Source organism: Vipera ursinii (assembly GCF_947247035.1).
Source record: "Vipera ursinii genome assembly, chromosome: 3".
In the NCBI taxonomy this organism is placed as follows: Eukaryota; Metazoa; Chordata; class Lepidosauria; order Squamata; family Viperidae; genus Vipera; species Vipera ursinii.
The window spans coordinates 185,953,375-185,971,440 of NC_139516.1; the positions used below are offsets into that span (position 1 = coordinate 185,953,375).

An 18,066-nucleotide genomic window follows, 5' to 3' on the forward strand; every position below is an offset into this window, starting at 1 on the left:
ACCCACCTGGCCCCTTGAGGGCAACCACAATGCTGATGCGGCCCTCAATGAAATTGAGTTTGACACCCCTGGCCTTAAGCAACTAAGGCAGGGGTAGGCAACCTCGGCTCTTTTAGGACTCCTGGACTTCAACTCCCAGAATTCCTGAGTCAGCATAGCTGACTCAGGAATTCTGGGAGTTGAAGTCCAGGAGTCCTAAAAGAGCCGAGGTTGCCTACCCCTGAACTAAGGGGAGGAGAACCGCCAATCCGCAGTGACAAGTGAGCCAGTGGCGAGGGGCGGGCGCTAGCCAGACTTTCCAGTGCGTGCGCCTCTGCTCTTCCGGAACACCGTAGGGAATCGGAGGTTTTGGGAAGGCAGCCCAGGCAACGCCTTCCTGCCTGTTTTCTCTACGCACAGCTGACTAACTCTCCGAGGCGGGAGGAGTTATCTCGGTCCCCTCGAGAAGAGGGACCTTGAAGCTTTTAGGGCGCCACTGACTTGGGCATCGCCGGTCGCAGCGAGCTGGCTTACTTCAGCCTCCCTCGCCCTCCGTGTTTTCTCCTTCCCTCCGAAGCCCAGCGGTCTCAGCGGGCCCGGTTCGACTTTCGAACCTTGGAAATCTTGCATCGCTACCGAGGCCTGCGCTGCCTCGAGGTTCTTCCCCGCCCCTCCAGAGGCGAAGGGTGCGTCGGCTCGGTCGTCCTGCGAATCGCAAGCTCGAAAGCCCGACGCTCTTTGTGGCGCGAGGTTCTGTCACCTGTTCCGGGCCAGGGAGTGGGAGAAGAGGCGTCAAGAGGTGGGAGGAAAGTTTTGGAAAAGGGAAAGCCGGAGCGGCTTCTGAAAAGTTCGCCTAGATTAGAAGACCAGCCGGATTCGGAGCGGAAGAGATGGCGGCCGAGAAAGGACGTATGATGAGGACTTGGTAAAAAAAAAAAAGGTCGATGTTCGGGACGATTCGGATGAGCCGCCGGTGAAGAGCCAGTTAGAGAGAGCAGGATACGATGCAAAGAAAAGTTAGAAGCGAGTCGCGGAAGAACCGGCGCCTCTTGGCTGAGATTGTTGAGGGTCGCTGAAAAAGGCCGAGATCCCGTCAGTTCGCCGGGCCGGGCCCCGTTTGCGGATCCCTTGCCCGAATTCCCTCGCGAGGGGACGCGTTTCGGAAGACTGCCCTAGTTTGATGGCCGCTGACGGCAGCATGAGGACGAACGGCGGAGGCCCCGAGTGCGGGAGCAGCGCCAGTTGCGCGCCTTGCAACATCAGCTACACACTCCCCATCATCTCTTCCAACAAGCTCCCGGACCAGCGCTTCGTTAGCCGCGGGGCCTACGGGACGGTGTCCTCCGCTCGCCACGCAGACTGGCGAATCCCGGTAGCTGTCAAGTCCTTGCAAGGCAACCTGTTAGAAAGGTAACCTTTAGGGCTAAAAGAAGAATGCCTGATAGCTAGACCAGCGTTTCCCAACCTTAGGAACTTGAAGATGCGTGGACTTCAACTCCCAGAATTCCCCAGCCAGCTATGCTGGCTGGGGAATTCTGGGAGTTGAAGCCCACGCATCTTCAAGTTCCTAAGGTTGGGAAACGCTGAGCTAGACATTGCTAAAAGCCCCTGTGTTGGGGGGGGAGAGAGCACAGGGGGAGGCTCAGCTAATCTCAATGTACACATGTTGTACTTTGACAATAAAGGTTTATTATTTATTATTATTATTATTATAACCCCGGGGTCCCCAAGTTGTTTGCAACCGGGCTGCGGAAACGGCCGGCGAGCGCGCGCACGCGCATCCGAACTTGGACGAGCGCGTGCACGTGCGCTCCAATTGCGTGAGTGGCGGGCGTGGATGCACCCCATTCGTGCAAATGAAGCGGTGCGCGCAGGTGCGCTTGCCAGCTACTCGTGCGGAACCATCCCCACTCCTCCTCCTCCCCCCCCCCCCGCTCCCCAGGCGCCCCGTCCGCAAAGTCAGAAAGTTTGGGAAACTTTGCTCTAACCCAGCCTCTTCCCGCTAGACGAGCCGTTTCTCTCCATTGCTTTTTTTTCCCGAAAAGCTTTTTAAAAAGTTGTCGTTCTCCTTTTCAAAAAGTAAAAAAAACCCAAGCCTGAACGAAGTCTCGCAATTGTTCGATCTATGCCAGGGGTCTTCAAACTTGGCCCTTTTATGACTTGTGGACTTCAACTCCCAGAATTCCTCAGCCAGCTTTGCTGGCTGAGGAATTCTGGGAGTTGAAGTCCACAAGTCATAAAAGGGCCAAGTTTGAAGACCCCCTGATCTATGCTTTCTCTTTGGAAGGTAGCCCTATTTGGGCGTTTGTTTGTTTTTTATCTGTGGTTCATACGGGATTGTACGCTTAGCCACGATAAGGCCTGCTCTTCTCCCACCGGTTCTTGCTTCTGGCCGCGTGAGCTAAAGAGAATGAGCGCTTAAAGGGCGAAGCAGTCGGATCAACATTACAAGAAATTTAATTTGCACGTTAAGCAAAAGTTTATTAGAACTCTGATGGTGAATGCCATTGTATAGGTTGGTAAAGTAACTCGTAGGGGATCAAACTGGTAAATAAAGGAGAATATTTGTAGCTCAGGGTTGACATGAGGGCTCCTTGGTGCTCTCTTGAGCTTGCTTGTTTTCTTTTAGACGTTTCATTATCCAAACTAGGTAACATCATCAATGCTCACGATGTTACCCAGTTTCAGTAACAGACTGATAAATTCTGGAAGTTTCTTTCGCTTTCTGTTTAGGAAAAAAAATGAAATACTGCAATGTTTTGGGAGGATATTAGTATGCCCGTGGAGGAAAGCAATATGGTTCTGTAATATAGTTTTGGGTGGGATTCCTAGAATACTTTTTGTCCCATAATTGCTATTCTGGACTTATTTATTTGTTTTGTTTTGCGTATATTTCTGGAGGATAGTGCATGCAGAGGGATAATAGCCTTGTAAATGGGGTACATTACATTACAGGCAAATAGTTTTAATTCATATTTTTAAGTGAGTTAATATATATTTGCACTCCAACGTTATATTGGTTTGGTTTACCACTTCTGCCAGGTAAATAATACCTGCATACATCTAGGAAGACTGGTGTGTCATAGGCACCCATTTTGTGTGGGAAGGTATTTCCTAAATTTCACTAGGCAGTTGGCAAGTCTAGGTGAGCAACCTGCAGCAAGTGTGCATTATTTTGGGGAGGTAAGGGGAGGATATCAAGTTCAGTTTATCCTTTCAGTGAATCTAATATTAGCTGGTCCTTTGAGAGTACAAGTAGTATAGGAACTATTAGAAGATCCTGCCATATTTTAAAGAGATAGAATGTGAGTGTTGTATAAGAATTCAACCCTAGATATTTGAAATAACTCATTGTTTCAATGTTGACCATCAATAATTTGAAGCTCTTAGTGGGACACCACTGTTTTCAGTTTGCAGCTATCCACTCTGGAATGATAAGGGTCTCTTCTACTTGTCTTCATAGTATTTCGTTTTTAATCTCCAGATCATCCGTGTTGCTTTTCTCCAAACCAGATTGCTCGAATTCTTTATGCAATGCAATACCAGGACACACCAATTCCTCCTGGCATATGACCAAACAGAACAAAATGAAACAATTGCAGCTCATTATTTGAAACACTGTTTCTGGTTTTGCACTCCAATATTACCTTTGGCATTTTTGCAGTCCTATCATATCTGATAAGTTCAGTTTGTAATGCTTGTTCCAGGTTGGTTGGTTTGTTTTTTAAAGAATTACTGTTGCCATGCTAGGTAGCCTTCATCCCATTTACATTCAGTTTTGATTGCCTAGGTCAGGGGTGTCAAACTCAATTTCATTGAGGGCCGCATCAGCATTGCGGTTGCCCTCAGGGGGCCGGTTGGTTATGGCCAGGGTGGGCATGGCCTACTGGGTGGGCGTGAGTAGAGTGCGTATGGCCTACTGGGTGGGCGTGGCCAGCTCTACATCGTTCGCATCAAGGGTGCCTATGGGGGCCTTGGCAGGAGTGGGACATATCTTGGGGTCTCTGGCAGAAGGAGGGTCTCTGGGCCGGGCCAAGGCAGTGGGGGCCGTTCCCTCACTGTTTCCAGGATGGCTTTGCGGGCCGCATGAAACCACTTTGCAGGCCGCATCCGGCCCCCGGGCCTTGTATTTGACATGTCTGGCCTAGGTGAAGAAAATTGCATTTGTCTCTTTGAATTTCATTCTTTTCTTAGCCATTTATTTACTCTATCAACATCTTTTGAATTTTCTCTCTGTATTTTTAGTTATCTTAACCAGTTTTGTTTTGTTGTCAATATTGATCAGCTTGTTTTTAGTTGAGTAAGACTGAACTTTGTGGCATTCAAGTCAGTGATCATTTATGAGAAATCTCTATTGAGATGTGGTGGAATCTGGCATTGAGCTGTGAGATGGGGACATAAAGAAAAACAGCAGCAGCCTGCAATTGTTGCTATTCAGGAAGTGGCCCAGGAGGGAACTTCCCTAATTTCCAATTTTCTTTTTAGTATTAGGCAGGAAGAATGTCTCCAGTAATATGTACATGTACCATTTCCTGATTTTACATCTAAAGGTTCAGCAAGATGTGTTCAATTGTACTAAACTAGCTTGTGAGGTGTCCATTTTGAATATTTTGCATAGTTTTATTTTATTTCTCACCTATTGAGGGCAACTTTTCCTATTTGTCACGGAATTCTACACATCATTACTCTCAAAATCTCTGCTTTTGAAGTCAGAAATGTTGGTTCCATTTTATTCAGGTTTAATTTTCATTAAAATCAAGAATGCCAACATTTCTTCCACATGTTTTTGCTACTTCCACTTTCTCAATTACAATTTCCTTCTTGGTTAATATAAAGTCAGGCACTCCTAATGTTTTTGGTTTTGCTAAATGGTAGAACCTATCCAAATTATAGGATACCTGATCAAATCTCTAGCCAGAACACTTTCTAAAATACTAATACACAAGGCATACTAACTAGGAATTATCCCCTTTCAAGACATCTGGTAAAAATGCTAATATGTTAAGACACTGTCTACCTTTGGAAATTGAGATGTGGACTACTTCTACAAATATTATCTGATTAGAACTACAGTTTTGAGAAATAATCTTAACGTCCCTGTATTTGTAAAACTACTTCTCATTAGTACAAGGAAATACAAAAAGTCAAAATTGGTATTGCTCCCAATTATATTGTTCAATTACTACATAGACTTGGAGGAATATAATGTTATATGCATATGTAAAAATTGTAAGCCAAAAAAGAGAGAGGAGCTTAAACAATCCAAGGCAGAGTCATCAGTGCACTGATTGTCATCAGCAGAAAAGTGGAATAAAGCATGATGTAAATCAACACATGTTAAGGGCTGAAATCTTGATAAGCTTCATTTGATATATGTTGAAATCTCATCGTATTCCATATTTATTCACGTTGAATCAGTGTAATCAAGGATGTTTCCTGTTCATCTATGGAACATAAACTTTTATTTGACTTCTTTGTACTATATATAATTTCCTTAACAAAAATTTTGAGATTCCTTGGCTTGTTTCTAAGCTGGCAAAGAGATAAATTCCAAGGCTAAAGGTAAAGGTAAAGGTTCCCCCGCACATGTGTGCTAGTCATTTCCAACTCTAGGGGCCAGTGCTCATCTCCGTTTCAAAGCCAAAGAGCCAGCGCTTGTCTGAGGACGTCTCCGTGGTCATGTGGCCGGCATGACTAGACGCCAAAGGCGCACAGAACGCTGTTACCTTCCCACCGTAGTGGTCCCTATTTTTCTACTTGCATTTTTACGTGCTTTCGAACTGCTAGGTTGGCAGAAGCTGGGACGAGTAACAGGCGCTCACTCTGTTACACGGCACTCGGGATTCGACCCCGCCAAACTGCCGACCTTCTGATTGACAAGCTCAGCGTCCTAACCCACTGAGCCACCGCGTCCCTTATTCCAAGGCTAGTGGACTACAATAACCAAAAGTTCTCTATAGTTAACTAGCTGATGCATCTGGATCAAGAAGAAATAAGGCAAGGCTGGACAGTTATGCAGTGTAAAATAAAAAAGCAATCCTATAAATTGAATACACAATCCTGTTCAGTACAAATGCTTTGCTTAGTAATGAACGAGGTAGAATAATAATAAAATTGGAAGGGATCATTCTTGCTCAATGTAAAACGATAGATAATAATGTACAATTCACCTGCAAGTTCAGTACCACTTTCTGAAACTCAGATCGACTTGCTCTCTCTCTGTGTGTGTGTGTGTGTGTGTGTGTGTGTTAACTGCACTACAGGTGTTAATTTTTTATTTCTATTATCAGCTGGTCTTTATTTTTTTTAATAGAAGTATCACCACTTATATTTTCTATATTTCCTCTTAATTCAGTTAATAAACTGGACAGCCAATTTGGTGTAGTGGTTAAGGCAGACATGTCAAACACGGGGGCCGGATCCGGCCCACGAAGTGGTTTCATGTGGCCCGCGAAGCCATCCTGGAAACAGTGAGGGAACGGCCCCCATTGCCTTGGCCCTGGCCCAGAGACCCTCCTTCTGCCAGAGACCCTCAGATCTGTCCCACTCCTGCCCAGGCCCCCATAGGCAACCTTGATGCGAATGATGTAGAGCTGGCCATGCCCACCCAGTAGGCCATACGCACTCTAGCCACACCCACCCAGTAGGCCACGCCTACCCTGGCCATACCCACCCGGCCCCCTAAGGGCAACCGTAATGCTGATGCAGCCCTCAATGAAATTGAGTTTGACACCCCTGGGTTAAGGTATCAGTCTTGAAAGTAAGAGTCCGTAAGTCCCATCTTAGCTATGAAATCATCTGGGTAACCTTGGGCCTGTCACTCTCTCTCAGCCCTAGAAAGAGGGCACTAGCAAACCACTTCTGAAATCCTGCCAAGAAAACTGCAGGGAATTGTCCTGGTAGTGGGCAGGAGTGAGAAACTGACTTGAAGACACAGACACATTAATTTCACTCTTAGTCCCTTATGCTTCTATTTATAGTTTATTTATTTATTTATTTATTTATTTATTTATTTATTTATTATTTTATTAGACTTACATAGTTCATGAATATATTAAAGACAGTTTGCTTCCTCTTGGGAGGGTTCCTCTTGAGATTGCTGTTCTGTTTTCCAGAGGAGTAGCCATGTTCTGCATTATCATTTAAGACAGAGCCATGTTTCTGTTAATAAGAAACATGAACTCAATTCTGCCTCCCCAAGGTGAATCAAAGCGCTTGTGATGGCCTAGTGTTTGCTCATGCTAACAGCAAAATATTTTGATTTAAAGATAAGGGAACAGAGCCAAGATACAATGTGTACCTGGTTGCTGAGCACCCTAAGGAAATAAAATAAAACCTGCTGACAGGTTTTGGGGGCAAGACAGAAGCTTCATGTGTTGTGAAAGAATCTGGTAACAAAAGAAAATCAGCAATGCACAGAGTTTGTGCTGCTTTTTTATTTTAGTAGGTGTCCCATCTCTTTACTTTAAACTTAATTGAAGGTAGAGAGTAACATAATGATATTTTTCCCCAATAAAAACAAAAATGATAGAATAAGTATTGAATAAGAATTGAGTAATAAGAAAAGAATAAGTTGAGTAAGAAAAAAATAAGAATTGAAAAAGAATTCATTTAAAATTAATCAAGCACAATTTGTGCTTTGAGAAGGTAATTATTTTCTTGGCTGTAACTCTCTTGGCCATCAGAAGGCTGCTACGATCTGGCTTTTTCCTTAGGTTTTGAGTTGGGATGTTATGCTTTCCCATTTGCAAGTTACTTGGGACCCTGTAGGTTTTTTTTAATATATTTGGATTATTTTAATTTTATCTAGTTTTGGATTTCTTTTATGTGGATTTTTTTAATTTATTTTTTTTTGCAAATGTACTTAAAACAGGCAGCCGATATACATTTTCTAAATAAATACAGTAAATGAAGCAGGAAAGATCACATGAGCTGGTACTAGGCCAATTTAAACAGACTTTAATACAATATTGCAGATCCCTAAAATTAAGCATTCCCTGAAGTAATCATGAAGGTATGCAATTTTTTCTTAATGCAGCATGTGGTGAAAAAAATGGGCAGAGGCAGGACTTCTTTTATTGCAAAGTGAAAATATTTAAGTATTAAAGCAAGCACCTTAAACCCATTTTGCTAAAGCACCCATTTTGTTCTTTTGCTTTCCCAATCCTATACCCTTCCCAAAATGAAGCCTGCTGGAATAAGCTTTGGGGGAGGGGTGGATTCTGAAGGCTGAAAACAGGCATGCTTTTGTTTTTGGAGTGAAAGTGCAGATAGCAGCATCTTGCTGCTCTTCAAATTGCTATATGGAATAACTGTCAAGACATTCAGTATTGAAAACTGAACTAGAAAGGTTTTTGTTTTTATCATTCTGAGAAAGGGCAGTGGCAACTCACGTTTGTCTTACTGTTAAGAAAATCACCTGGATGAGCTCATGTAGTCATCAGATTCAAGAGAATTCATCTTTCTGAAAATTTAAACACTCCTTAGAATAAGCACTAGGTCACTCTGGCTTTCAAATTTCCACCCAGTTATGAAAGGATGATAGCCCTATCTGAAAGGCACATGTGACATTTAAGTGGACTAGAACCAACAATAGATAAATACCGGTAAACTAGATTTAATCAGAATACAGTATGTATGATTATTCCCATTAACTTTTTTTGGTTTTCAAAATTGCACTTTGTGATAGCCTTCAGAGATAGTTTAGGTGGCTGCATCTAAGAGTTGGGTCTATTTGTTTTGAAGTCTTAGGAAGATTATTTGCCTTCTGATAAATTATTAACAACAAAGCTGTATTCTGAGAATAGTCCCAGACTTTGTGAAGAAATGACAGGACGACCATGTGTGTGACTCATGCATGCTTTTCTAGTAAGACTTTTGTAAAATTTACAAAAGGGGAACTCTTAAGACATTTTCCAGACAGTGAGATGTGACTTTTTGGGAGGACCAGATAATGTATCTCTTCCTAAAGGAGAAATATTCCCTCCCTCTTGAAATGTAATTAGAAACTTAGAAACATAGAAAACCAACAGCAGATTTCTATATGGATTGGTGTGTTAGCTTCTCATGCTTTTTTGTAATATTCTAATGAATAATATTTTACAGTTCCCAGGATTATGGCCTTTGCATTAAACAAAGCCCAGTTAAAATCCAACTCATTGGCTTGATTGTTTCTTAGTCTTCGCCTGTAAATGGTTACATTCAATAGCCTCTTCACTAGCAACTTTCAAATTTGTTAAACTTCAAATTTTCCAATTTTGTTTACCTAATTTGTTTGCTTGCCAGAAGAATACATTTGGGAATATATTTATCTCACTCATGCTTTCTCTCTCTAGATAAATGTATAAAAATTCCATTCTGATCCTCAATCGTGGGCACTCTACCAACAGCCTGGGAGTTTGAAGGTTCTGCTCAGGATCTTATCTGTCCTTTGCACTCTTTTGACAGAAGTCATAGTATCAAGTGCTTCTTGAGTGCACCATTGGCCTTTATTACTTTGGCCTTTATTATCCAAATGCGCTCTCGTTTCTTCTTCAAATCCTGGTATTTCTCCAGCTTCTCATACTTCTTTCTGTTGATGTTGCTGTTACTTGGCACTGCTCTATCATCAATGCTGTCTTCTGGTGAGTGGATGGATTGTAGAACATATGTTAGAGTGCCACCTTTGATGCGGAATACCTGGGTTCAACTCCTGGCTGCTACCTGTCTTACCAATGAGGGTCCTTGGGCAAAGGCTCACCTGCCTACCTCAAAAAAGTATGACATGAAAAAAAAGTGTCATTCCAGTTCAAACATTGACTGGATAAGAAGGTCATCAATAAAAGTTGGGGAATTAGGACAATCTGATGATAAAATCTGGGACATTGCCCAGATTTTGTTTACACACACACACACACACACACACAAACACACACACAGGGGAGAGAAAATAAGTGTAGTGTCAAGAATGAAACTTGTTTCAACTTGCCATTAGAGTAAGAAGGGGAGTATTGCTTTAGAATGGATTATGAGATGAAGAAACAAAACCTCTATGATTCCACTGAAGACTGTGAGAGCTTGAAACCTTTCCAAGGACACCGCAGCAGTTGTGGAGAGAAAGCAGACAGTTCACATAACAAAGTGAAATTGTTTACATGGACTACATGAGAGGTTGGGGGTTTGGTTGGAGAAATTATTGTTTAATTCTATGAACTTGTGTCTGGGAATCTCAGAGTTAGTTTTGCTTTGACATTATCACGCAGTATATTCAATAAACAGTAAGAGTTTTGGAAATGGAATGAACCTGGAGTTTTATTTAGATTCTCAAACTGGATGTTGACATGTAGTTTATTTGAATTTAATCAAAACATCTCATAGCTGGAGTTTCTCCCCCAAAAGTTCTCCAAACAGACATAGGGAATATAAAGCAGTTGTGGGAGATGGCCAGGCTGAGCCTGAGGGAGAGGTCAAACATGTCATCAGTTTTAAGTCCCTTTGTGCCCACCTTGAATTCCATTGACTTTTATCTACGCCAATTTGCTTTGACAATTAGTAATTCAGATTCTTTCAAGAAATCTTTACATTCATTTGAACTGCCTGGATTTCCTGATTTCTCATGCTTGACACAGGCTATATTTCGGCCTTCAGTTGAAAAGAATCAAAACTTCAATCAAACAACTTAATTACTGGCTTGCAACATTTTGAAAATTAAAATAGTGGTAACATTAATTCAGATAAGGAAGACTTTACTTTTACTTTTTACTTTACTTTCACAATTTGGTTTGGTTAATGAAAGGCTTACTTTCCCTGCCAGTAATGCTGAATATTATAGTTTGGAATTATTCACTTCTGTGATTCTTTCTTTTTTCTTCAACTTTACCTTAAAGCCTTCATAAAATTTGTAGATTCCATCTATGGAAATGAGGTGGGTGTGCAAAATTAAAAGGTGTGTCTCATATACTGGTTTCTTAAGGCAGTTCTAAAGCATCTTCATAGTCTAGTCTCTACTTAAGAATTTCCCTTTGGGGAAAATATTTTTGTAAATGATATACAGTACCTTTACAATTTTTAAAAGACACTATTATGTCTAGGGGACGCAGTGGCTCAGTGGGTTAGGACGCTGAGCTTGTCGATCACAAGGTCGGCAGTTTGGCGGGTCGAATCCCAAGTGCCGCGTAGCAGAGTAAGCGCCTGTTACTCGTCCCAGCTTCTGCCAACCTAGCAGTTCGAAAGCACGTAAAAATGCAAGTAGAAAAATAGGGACCACTACGGTGGGAAGGTAACAGCGTTCCGTGCGCCTTTGGCGTCTAGTCATGCCGGCCACATGACCACGGAGACGTCCTCGGACAAACGCTGGCTCTTCGGCTTTGAAACGGAGATGAGCACTGGCCCCTAGAATCGGAAACGACTAGCACGCATGTGCAGGGGAACCTTTACCTTTACCTATTATGTCTAGACTAAGAAATGCCATTTTAATACTTTCTTAATTTGAGTGTAAGATTCCTTATTTGTTTACCAGAACTCTTATCATAGTAACTATTTCCTAGGCTAGCATTCTTGGCACAGTTCCAGCACAGCCTTAACATCTGTGATCCTTCAACCTAATGCATATGGTTCTAAAGGCACTAATGCTTTGTCTTGAGTCTTAACAGTATATATTTTTTTTTCTGAATTACAAAGGTCTAGTTATGAGGATTGTACTCAGCTACCCTACTATGTAATGGCACAACCTCACCTATACACTGCCTTGTAGTATGATTGATACTATTATGTCTAGACTGGAAAAAAATCCAAACAACCAGTAGAAGGCAGCAAAGATGATTCTCTTTGCTGTATTTATTAATCACCTAGATTTTGCAGCCCAGATATGGTCACCATATCAGATGAATTGGAGATGTGAAACGACTATCAGAAGATAATTAGAATTTGGATGCCTTTATTAGAGACAAGATGCTAGTTCCTGCAAAGAAGAGAAACTTAGTTTTCATCACAGAAACAAGATGCAGCTATCTTGTATGTACTGTTCGGTATTATGCAAATAAAACTAGTTATCTCTAACTGGTTTTATGAGCATTCATATTTAGTTTGCAACCAGCTTGTTTTAATAAAACATACAGTAGTTGAATAATTATGGAAATACAAATAAGAAGCTAACATTTTCAACTGCACCCTTTATTCACACCTAAAGTGGAAGCAGAAATCCATGCTGTGATTTGGTCCCTTTTTAAAATTCTAAATTATCTTATCTGAAGGAACTTGCTAGGATTGATTTTAAGGTAAAAATCCATGAAGCTATAGAAAATATAATTTGCTATATTACATAAAATGACTAGCAAAAGTAAATCTGGCTTCAAAATAGAAATTCTGGGAATAGAATTGAAAACAGCTGTATATTTTGACTTCAGCAGCTGGTGAAAGATGCAAAAAGAATGGGCACATTTAAATAAATATGTAAACAAGCCTTTTTTTCTTTTTCTTTAACCATGTCTTTCCACAGTGTATATTTTAAATCTATTATCTGGAAGAAAAATAAATTTGACTATTGTTTTTTCCATTTATTCTTGTAGTGAGAGAGACAGTCTCTTAAAAGAAGCTGAAATTTTACATCAGGCAAGATTCAGTTACATTCTACCAATTTTGGGAATTTGCAATGAACCTCAGTTTCTGGGTATTGTGACAGAATATATGCCTAATGGTTCACTGAACCAACTTTTATATGAGGTGAGTGTGAACAACTGTAATAAGTGTTTAGAGCTACTTTATTAATTTTAAAATAAGGAAACCTTTGGGAACCAGTCTCAGGAACTCATACATGCTGGGGAATTCTGGGAATTGAAGTGCACATTTTTTGTAATAGCTGAAGTTGAGAAATACTGAGTTAATTCTTCAGAAAGAAGAGAAGCATATGTTCTGACCAGTGTTGTGTCTTAATCCAGAAAGGGGCAATTTGAGAACAAGTTCCCCATCTTCATGCATTGATATGGATTGGTAAGTGCTTTTAGAGAGCCTCTAAAAAGCTGCTGAATATAGCCATTCTCCAGAGCTTATACATGTTTTCTTTATTAGATTCAATATATTGTTATAGATTGAGAATGAATATGAAATAGTTTTAGTTGTGTAATTAATTTTATTAATTTTTAATTGTGTAGTTTTAATTATTGTGCACATAAACTGTGGGCAATTGGTAAAAGATGAAGGTGCTATCTAGTTGAGGTCAATTCTTCACCAAGTGTTAAGGAACCACTTCTTCAGGTTATCTCGACAATAGCAATAGTAATAGCACTTAGTTCTGTATCACTCTAGAGCAGACATGTCAAACACAAGGCCCGGGGGTCAGATCCGGCCCGCGAAGTGGTTTCATGTGGCCCGCAAAGCCATCCTGGAAACAGTGAGGGAACGCCCCCCACTGCCTTGGCCCTGGCCCAGAGACCCTCCTTCTGCCAGAGACCCTCAGATCTGTCCCACTCCTGCCCAGGCCCCCATAGGCACCCTTGATGCGAACGATGTAGAGCTGGCCATGCCCACCCAGTAGGCCATACACACTCTAGCCACTCCCACCCTGGCCATACCCACCCGGCCCCCTAAGGGCAACTGCAATGCTGATGCGGCCCTCAATGAAATTGAGTTTGACACCCCTGCTCTAGAGTCATTTACAGCACTGTCTAAGCATTTTATTTTATTTTTTTTGGTAAAAGTTTTATTAATTTTTTAAAATTACAGTCTTTAGTAAGCAGCAGGTTGTCTGGGTTCAAATATTTAACATTAACTTATTCAGTATAAATCTGTTCAATACTACACAATCCAGTATTTTTCCCTGATCCTTCTTTCTTCTCCATATTTTTTCCATTTTCCCTTCATTACAGTTTTTAGTACTATTAATGTATAGTGTTAGATATAAGCATCTTCATCATATTTTACTAATAACATACAAATAACTAATATCAATTCATAAATCAATAATATCAATTCATTAATCAATATCCTGTTTTTTGTGCTCTTGTTAAAGTTTAATTTCCATCAGTATTTGAAATATCTTTATAAATTATGATTTTCTCAATATTAATTACATTTATATAACTGAAAGTTTTATTCAAATCAATCCTCTTATGTTCATATTTCCCATATCAGAAAAAGAGGGGGGAAATGTTATCTCAATTCTAAATCATATCTTTCATTATAACAGTGTAATTATATCTAAAAGTCTTCCGTTCTTTTAACCTTATTAAAAGACATATTTAAATATATAATGCCCCCTCTAAAAGGTTAAATTTCTGTTTTTTAAATCTCTCGGTTTCTTTTTTTGCCAAGTCGCATTCTTTCCCACTAGCTCTTGAAGTTAAAGTCCAAGCTCAGTAGGTATTTATAATTCAAGAAGGTCAGGATGATAAGTATGGCAAAATATTTTCTTTTATTACCAGCAACTCTTCTCCCAAGGTAGGAATCACCAAGCAAAGCAAAATATGGTGCTATACATAAATCCACCACTAGATGTCATTCAAAGTCCATTTTCCACTCTTAAAACAAAGGCTTGATTTCTTATATTTCGCCTCAATGTGTTTCTTTTTCAAAAAGGAAATCTTAACAGTTATCTCAGTTCTCAAATTTGTTGAAACTGTAGCTTTATTTTTCTTCCACTTCAATATTGTATGTTTCTGTCTCTCATAAGATTAAAATGCCGCTTCTGTTTACATTCGGAGGTTTTTAGCTTCTTGGGAGCCTTTCCCAGGAAATTCAGTTGCAAAATAGTAAAGAAGGATCAATATTCTCACCCAGTTCCAAAAATGCTGTTTATGATGTATTAAGTAGTCCTTTTTTCTTCATCGGTTGTCAGCAGCTAATGGCCGGCCACAGGAATGTAGCCAGTCTTTCCCCTGCCGGTTTGGAGGCCTTTCCTTCAATCAAACAGAAAGACTGTGATCAACAAGGCACCCCTCCTCTTCATCGCCTCTTCGGGGCGATTTTAGGTCCTTTTTAGAGCCCCCAGTAGGGAGAAATTGGGCGTGGAAGGCAGAGCCCTGCTTTCCTGCATCCTAATCTGCCGCGACACAAACCAGAAGTCCCACACTGTCTAGGCATTTTACAATGTCAGCATATTGCCCAAACAATTTGAGTCCTCATTTTATTGACCTCAGAAGCAGAGAAGGCTGAGTCAACCTTGAGCCAGTCAGGATCAAACTCCTGATTGTGGGGAAAATTTACCTGCAATACTGTGCTACCAAGTCTCCTAATAGTAGCCCATTACAGAGCCCAGCCCATCCTGTCACTCAGGGAGAAGTATATTGTGGACCTGTCAGCTAAAGAATTCTGACTTGTGGGGTCCAGAAAAAAGCCTTCTCTGTGTTGCCCCGCTCTGTCCTCCCACCAGAGATGAGGTGGGCCTTTTGCAAAAGTTTGAAAACATGGCTCTGTTGCTTTGCTTGGAGCTCACAGAGGAGCAGTCAGCTGTGGGGCTGGTTAGTGCTCTGAAAAGGGTCCCCCCACCTTTTAAAATTAACTTTTAAAATCTTAATCATCCTTGCCTATTTTATATAGAAAAGATAGAAAAATGTGGGTTAGACAGTATCACCACTAGATGGATTCGTAGCTGGCTGACCGGCCATACTCAGCATATAGTCCTTAATGGAACTGCATGTACATGGAGGGAAGTGTATAGTGTGGTGCCCCAGGGCTCTGTTACGGGCCCAGTGCTCTTCAACATCTTCATCAACTATTTGGATGAGGGGATAGATGGGGAATGGTATAGGGCAGGGGTGTCAAACTGCCAGCCCGTGGGCTGGATGCGTCATGGCAAAAACGTGCCCACCCCATTGCCGGCAATGGAAAAAAAGTTGCGACACATCACATGATGTTGCGACTTTGACACCCTTGGTATAGGGTTTCCTGCTTGAGCAGGGGGTTGCCAAATGACCTCCAAGGTCCCTTCCAACATCATCATCATCATTAGTAGTAGTAGTAGTATTGTTTTTGTTTTGTTTTGTTGTTGTTGTTGTTGTTGTTGTTGTTATTATTATTATTATTATTATTATTATTATTATTATTATTATTATTATTATTAAATTTTATATACTGTTTTTACATTTTAATATTTTATCTGTACTGTACCCAGATGGGAGACGGGTCGTTTTAGAATTCGATAAAAAAATACATAAGCTAGTAAATCAGCTAGCTTCAAGATGCCCTTTCAAACATTCTAGTCTGTCTCTCTGTATCACCATGTGTTATGTTCTTTCTCTTTTCTAAATAGAAAAACATCTATCCTGATATTGCTTGGTCACTCAGGTATCGCATTTTGTATGAAATCGCTTTAGGAGTAAATTATCTTCACAACCTGAGTCCTCCACTCATGCACCATGATTTAAAGACCCAGAATATTTTACTTGACAGTGAGTTCCATGTTAAGGTAAGGCTGGGCTCTTCTACAGAGAAGAAGTGGAAAAATCAGGGGTAGCAACTTTACAGTGCAGAGAAAAATCTTGCGCGTAAGGGAGGTAAGACAGATCAATGTTGAAAAGAGTCCCTTAGATGAGATGGGTGGTACAAAAGTCAGAGAGAGAGAGAGAAGGGCATGTTACATAAGAGAAGGGCATTTTACATAAGAAAAGGGCAATTTACACTTGGAGTGTCCCAAGTTCTATTTTTAAAAGCTTCCTAAAATTATGCCAAGTGTTATCAAAATCTTTTGAAGCTGTTCCACTGCTAAAGTTTTAAATCCTTTTAAACGAAAAAGGGAAGGCTATAATCACAACTTTATTTCAGTAAGATTTGTACCGAATGTTCCCAAATTCTTTATCAATTTAAAGAATTTACCAAAATCATCTTAGTTGGCTATATATTCAAGTAATTTATTTTTTAATGCAGTTGTCCCAGTTTTATTATTTGAGTGGATCCTTATAGTTATCTAGCCCAATTCCCCAGCTCAGTGAGGTACAGGGGCACCTGCAGCAGATGGCAAGTACAACTTCATAACTTGAACCCTTGTCCCTTTTTTACGTGCTCATTATGAATGAGCGGAATCTTCTAAACTACCCTGACAGGCAGCTTGAACCACTGTTTGAAAACCTCCTGCAAGGAGAATCCACCATTGTTCTGGCCTTTATTCCACTGCTTAACAGTTCTTAGCAGGAAATTCCTCCTAAATACTCATTATGAATCGCCTCTCTTTTAATTTAACCTATTTAATCCCAGTCCTCTCTTGAATTTCAACAGAGATCAGTTTCCATCATATTTCCACATACCATATTTTTAGAAGTTTGCAAATTATTAAATATTCTTTCAATTTTCTTATTCATTTGTGTAATTGATATACAGAAAAGCGATATTGCGGCTTAGTAGATAATTGCATTGCTCATATTTATGTCTCAAAGGGGGAAGTAAAAATTGCCACTTACCGAGTAAGAACTTTTAGAAGGGTTGTGGTGACCGTGATTCTAGTTTTATAACATAAAGCATGAAATTGTTTGTAAATTTGAACTCTGCTCTCCTGTGACCAAAGTATATATTTTAATGGACCTAAACCAGGGTTAGGCAACTTTGGCTCTACTGGCTCAGGAATTCTGGGAGTTGAAGTCCATGAGTCATAAAAGAGCCAGGGTTGCCTACCCCTGATCTAAACCTTTTTCTCTGAGCTGCACATGGTGACCTAAGTTTCTTTTCCATCTTTCAGATTGCAGATTTTGGTTTATCAAAGTGGCGCATGGTGTCCATGTCACTTTCAAAAGGGGATAAATCGATATCTGAGGGAGGGACCATCATTTACATACCACCTGAATGTTATGATGGCAGCAAAATCCGCTCAAGTGTAAAGCATGATATATACAGGTGTGTTATTCTGTTATGGAGTTTTGGAACAATGTGTGCTTATTTTCAAAAAATATAAAATATAAAAAACAACAACAACCATATTGGGCATTCTAGACAGTGTATGTAAAATGCAGTGAGATTGACCCAAAATGTTGCATACTTTGGTGTCTCACTCTCCACAGAATTACTTTACACTTTACACATCCAGCTATCACAATAAACTCTGGTTTACTGAAAGAACTTCTGCTTTTTGTTCTCTTTCAGTAAAGCTTCCTGCATATTTTCAAAAACATTGCTTTCATTTTAAAT

At 40.5% G+C, this 18,066-nt stretch overlaps 1 protein-coding gene across 2 annotated transcripts in view; it reads left to right on the forward strand.

Moving 5' to 3' along the window:
- The first annotated feature begins 317 nt into the window (after nucleotides 1-317).
- The window catches only part of RIPK2 (receptor interacting serine/threonine kinase 2), a 31,149-nt gene continuing 13,400 nt past the window's right edge, over nucleotides 318-18,066 (forward strand). The window contains exons 1-4 of one of the 2 annotated variants that reach the window (XM_083357883.1): nucleotides 318-1,389; nucleotides 12,525-12,678; nucleotides 16,202-16,357; nucleotides 17,621-17,775. In XM_083357883.1, the coding sequence (XP_083214009.1) occupies nucleotides 1,160-1,389; nucleotides 12,525-12,678; nucleotides 16,202-16,357; nucleotides 17,621-17,775 (695 nt within the window). In that variant the 5' untranslated portion in view covers nucleotides 318-1,159. The remainder of the gene's footprint in view (nucleotides 1,390-12,524; nucleotides 12,679-16,201; nucleotides 16,358-17,620; nucleotides 17,776-18,066) is intronic. The other variant, XM_083357882.1, reaches the window with a different exon arrangement.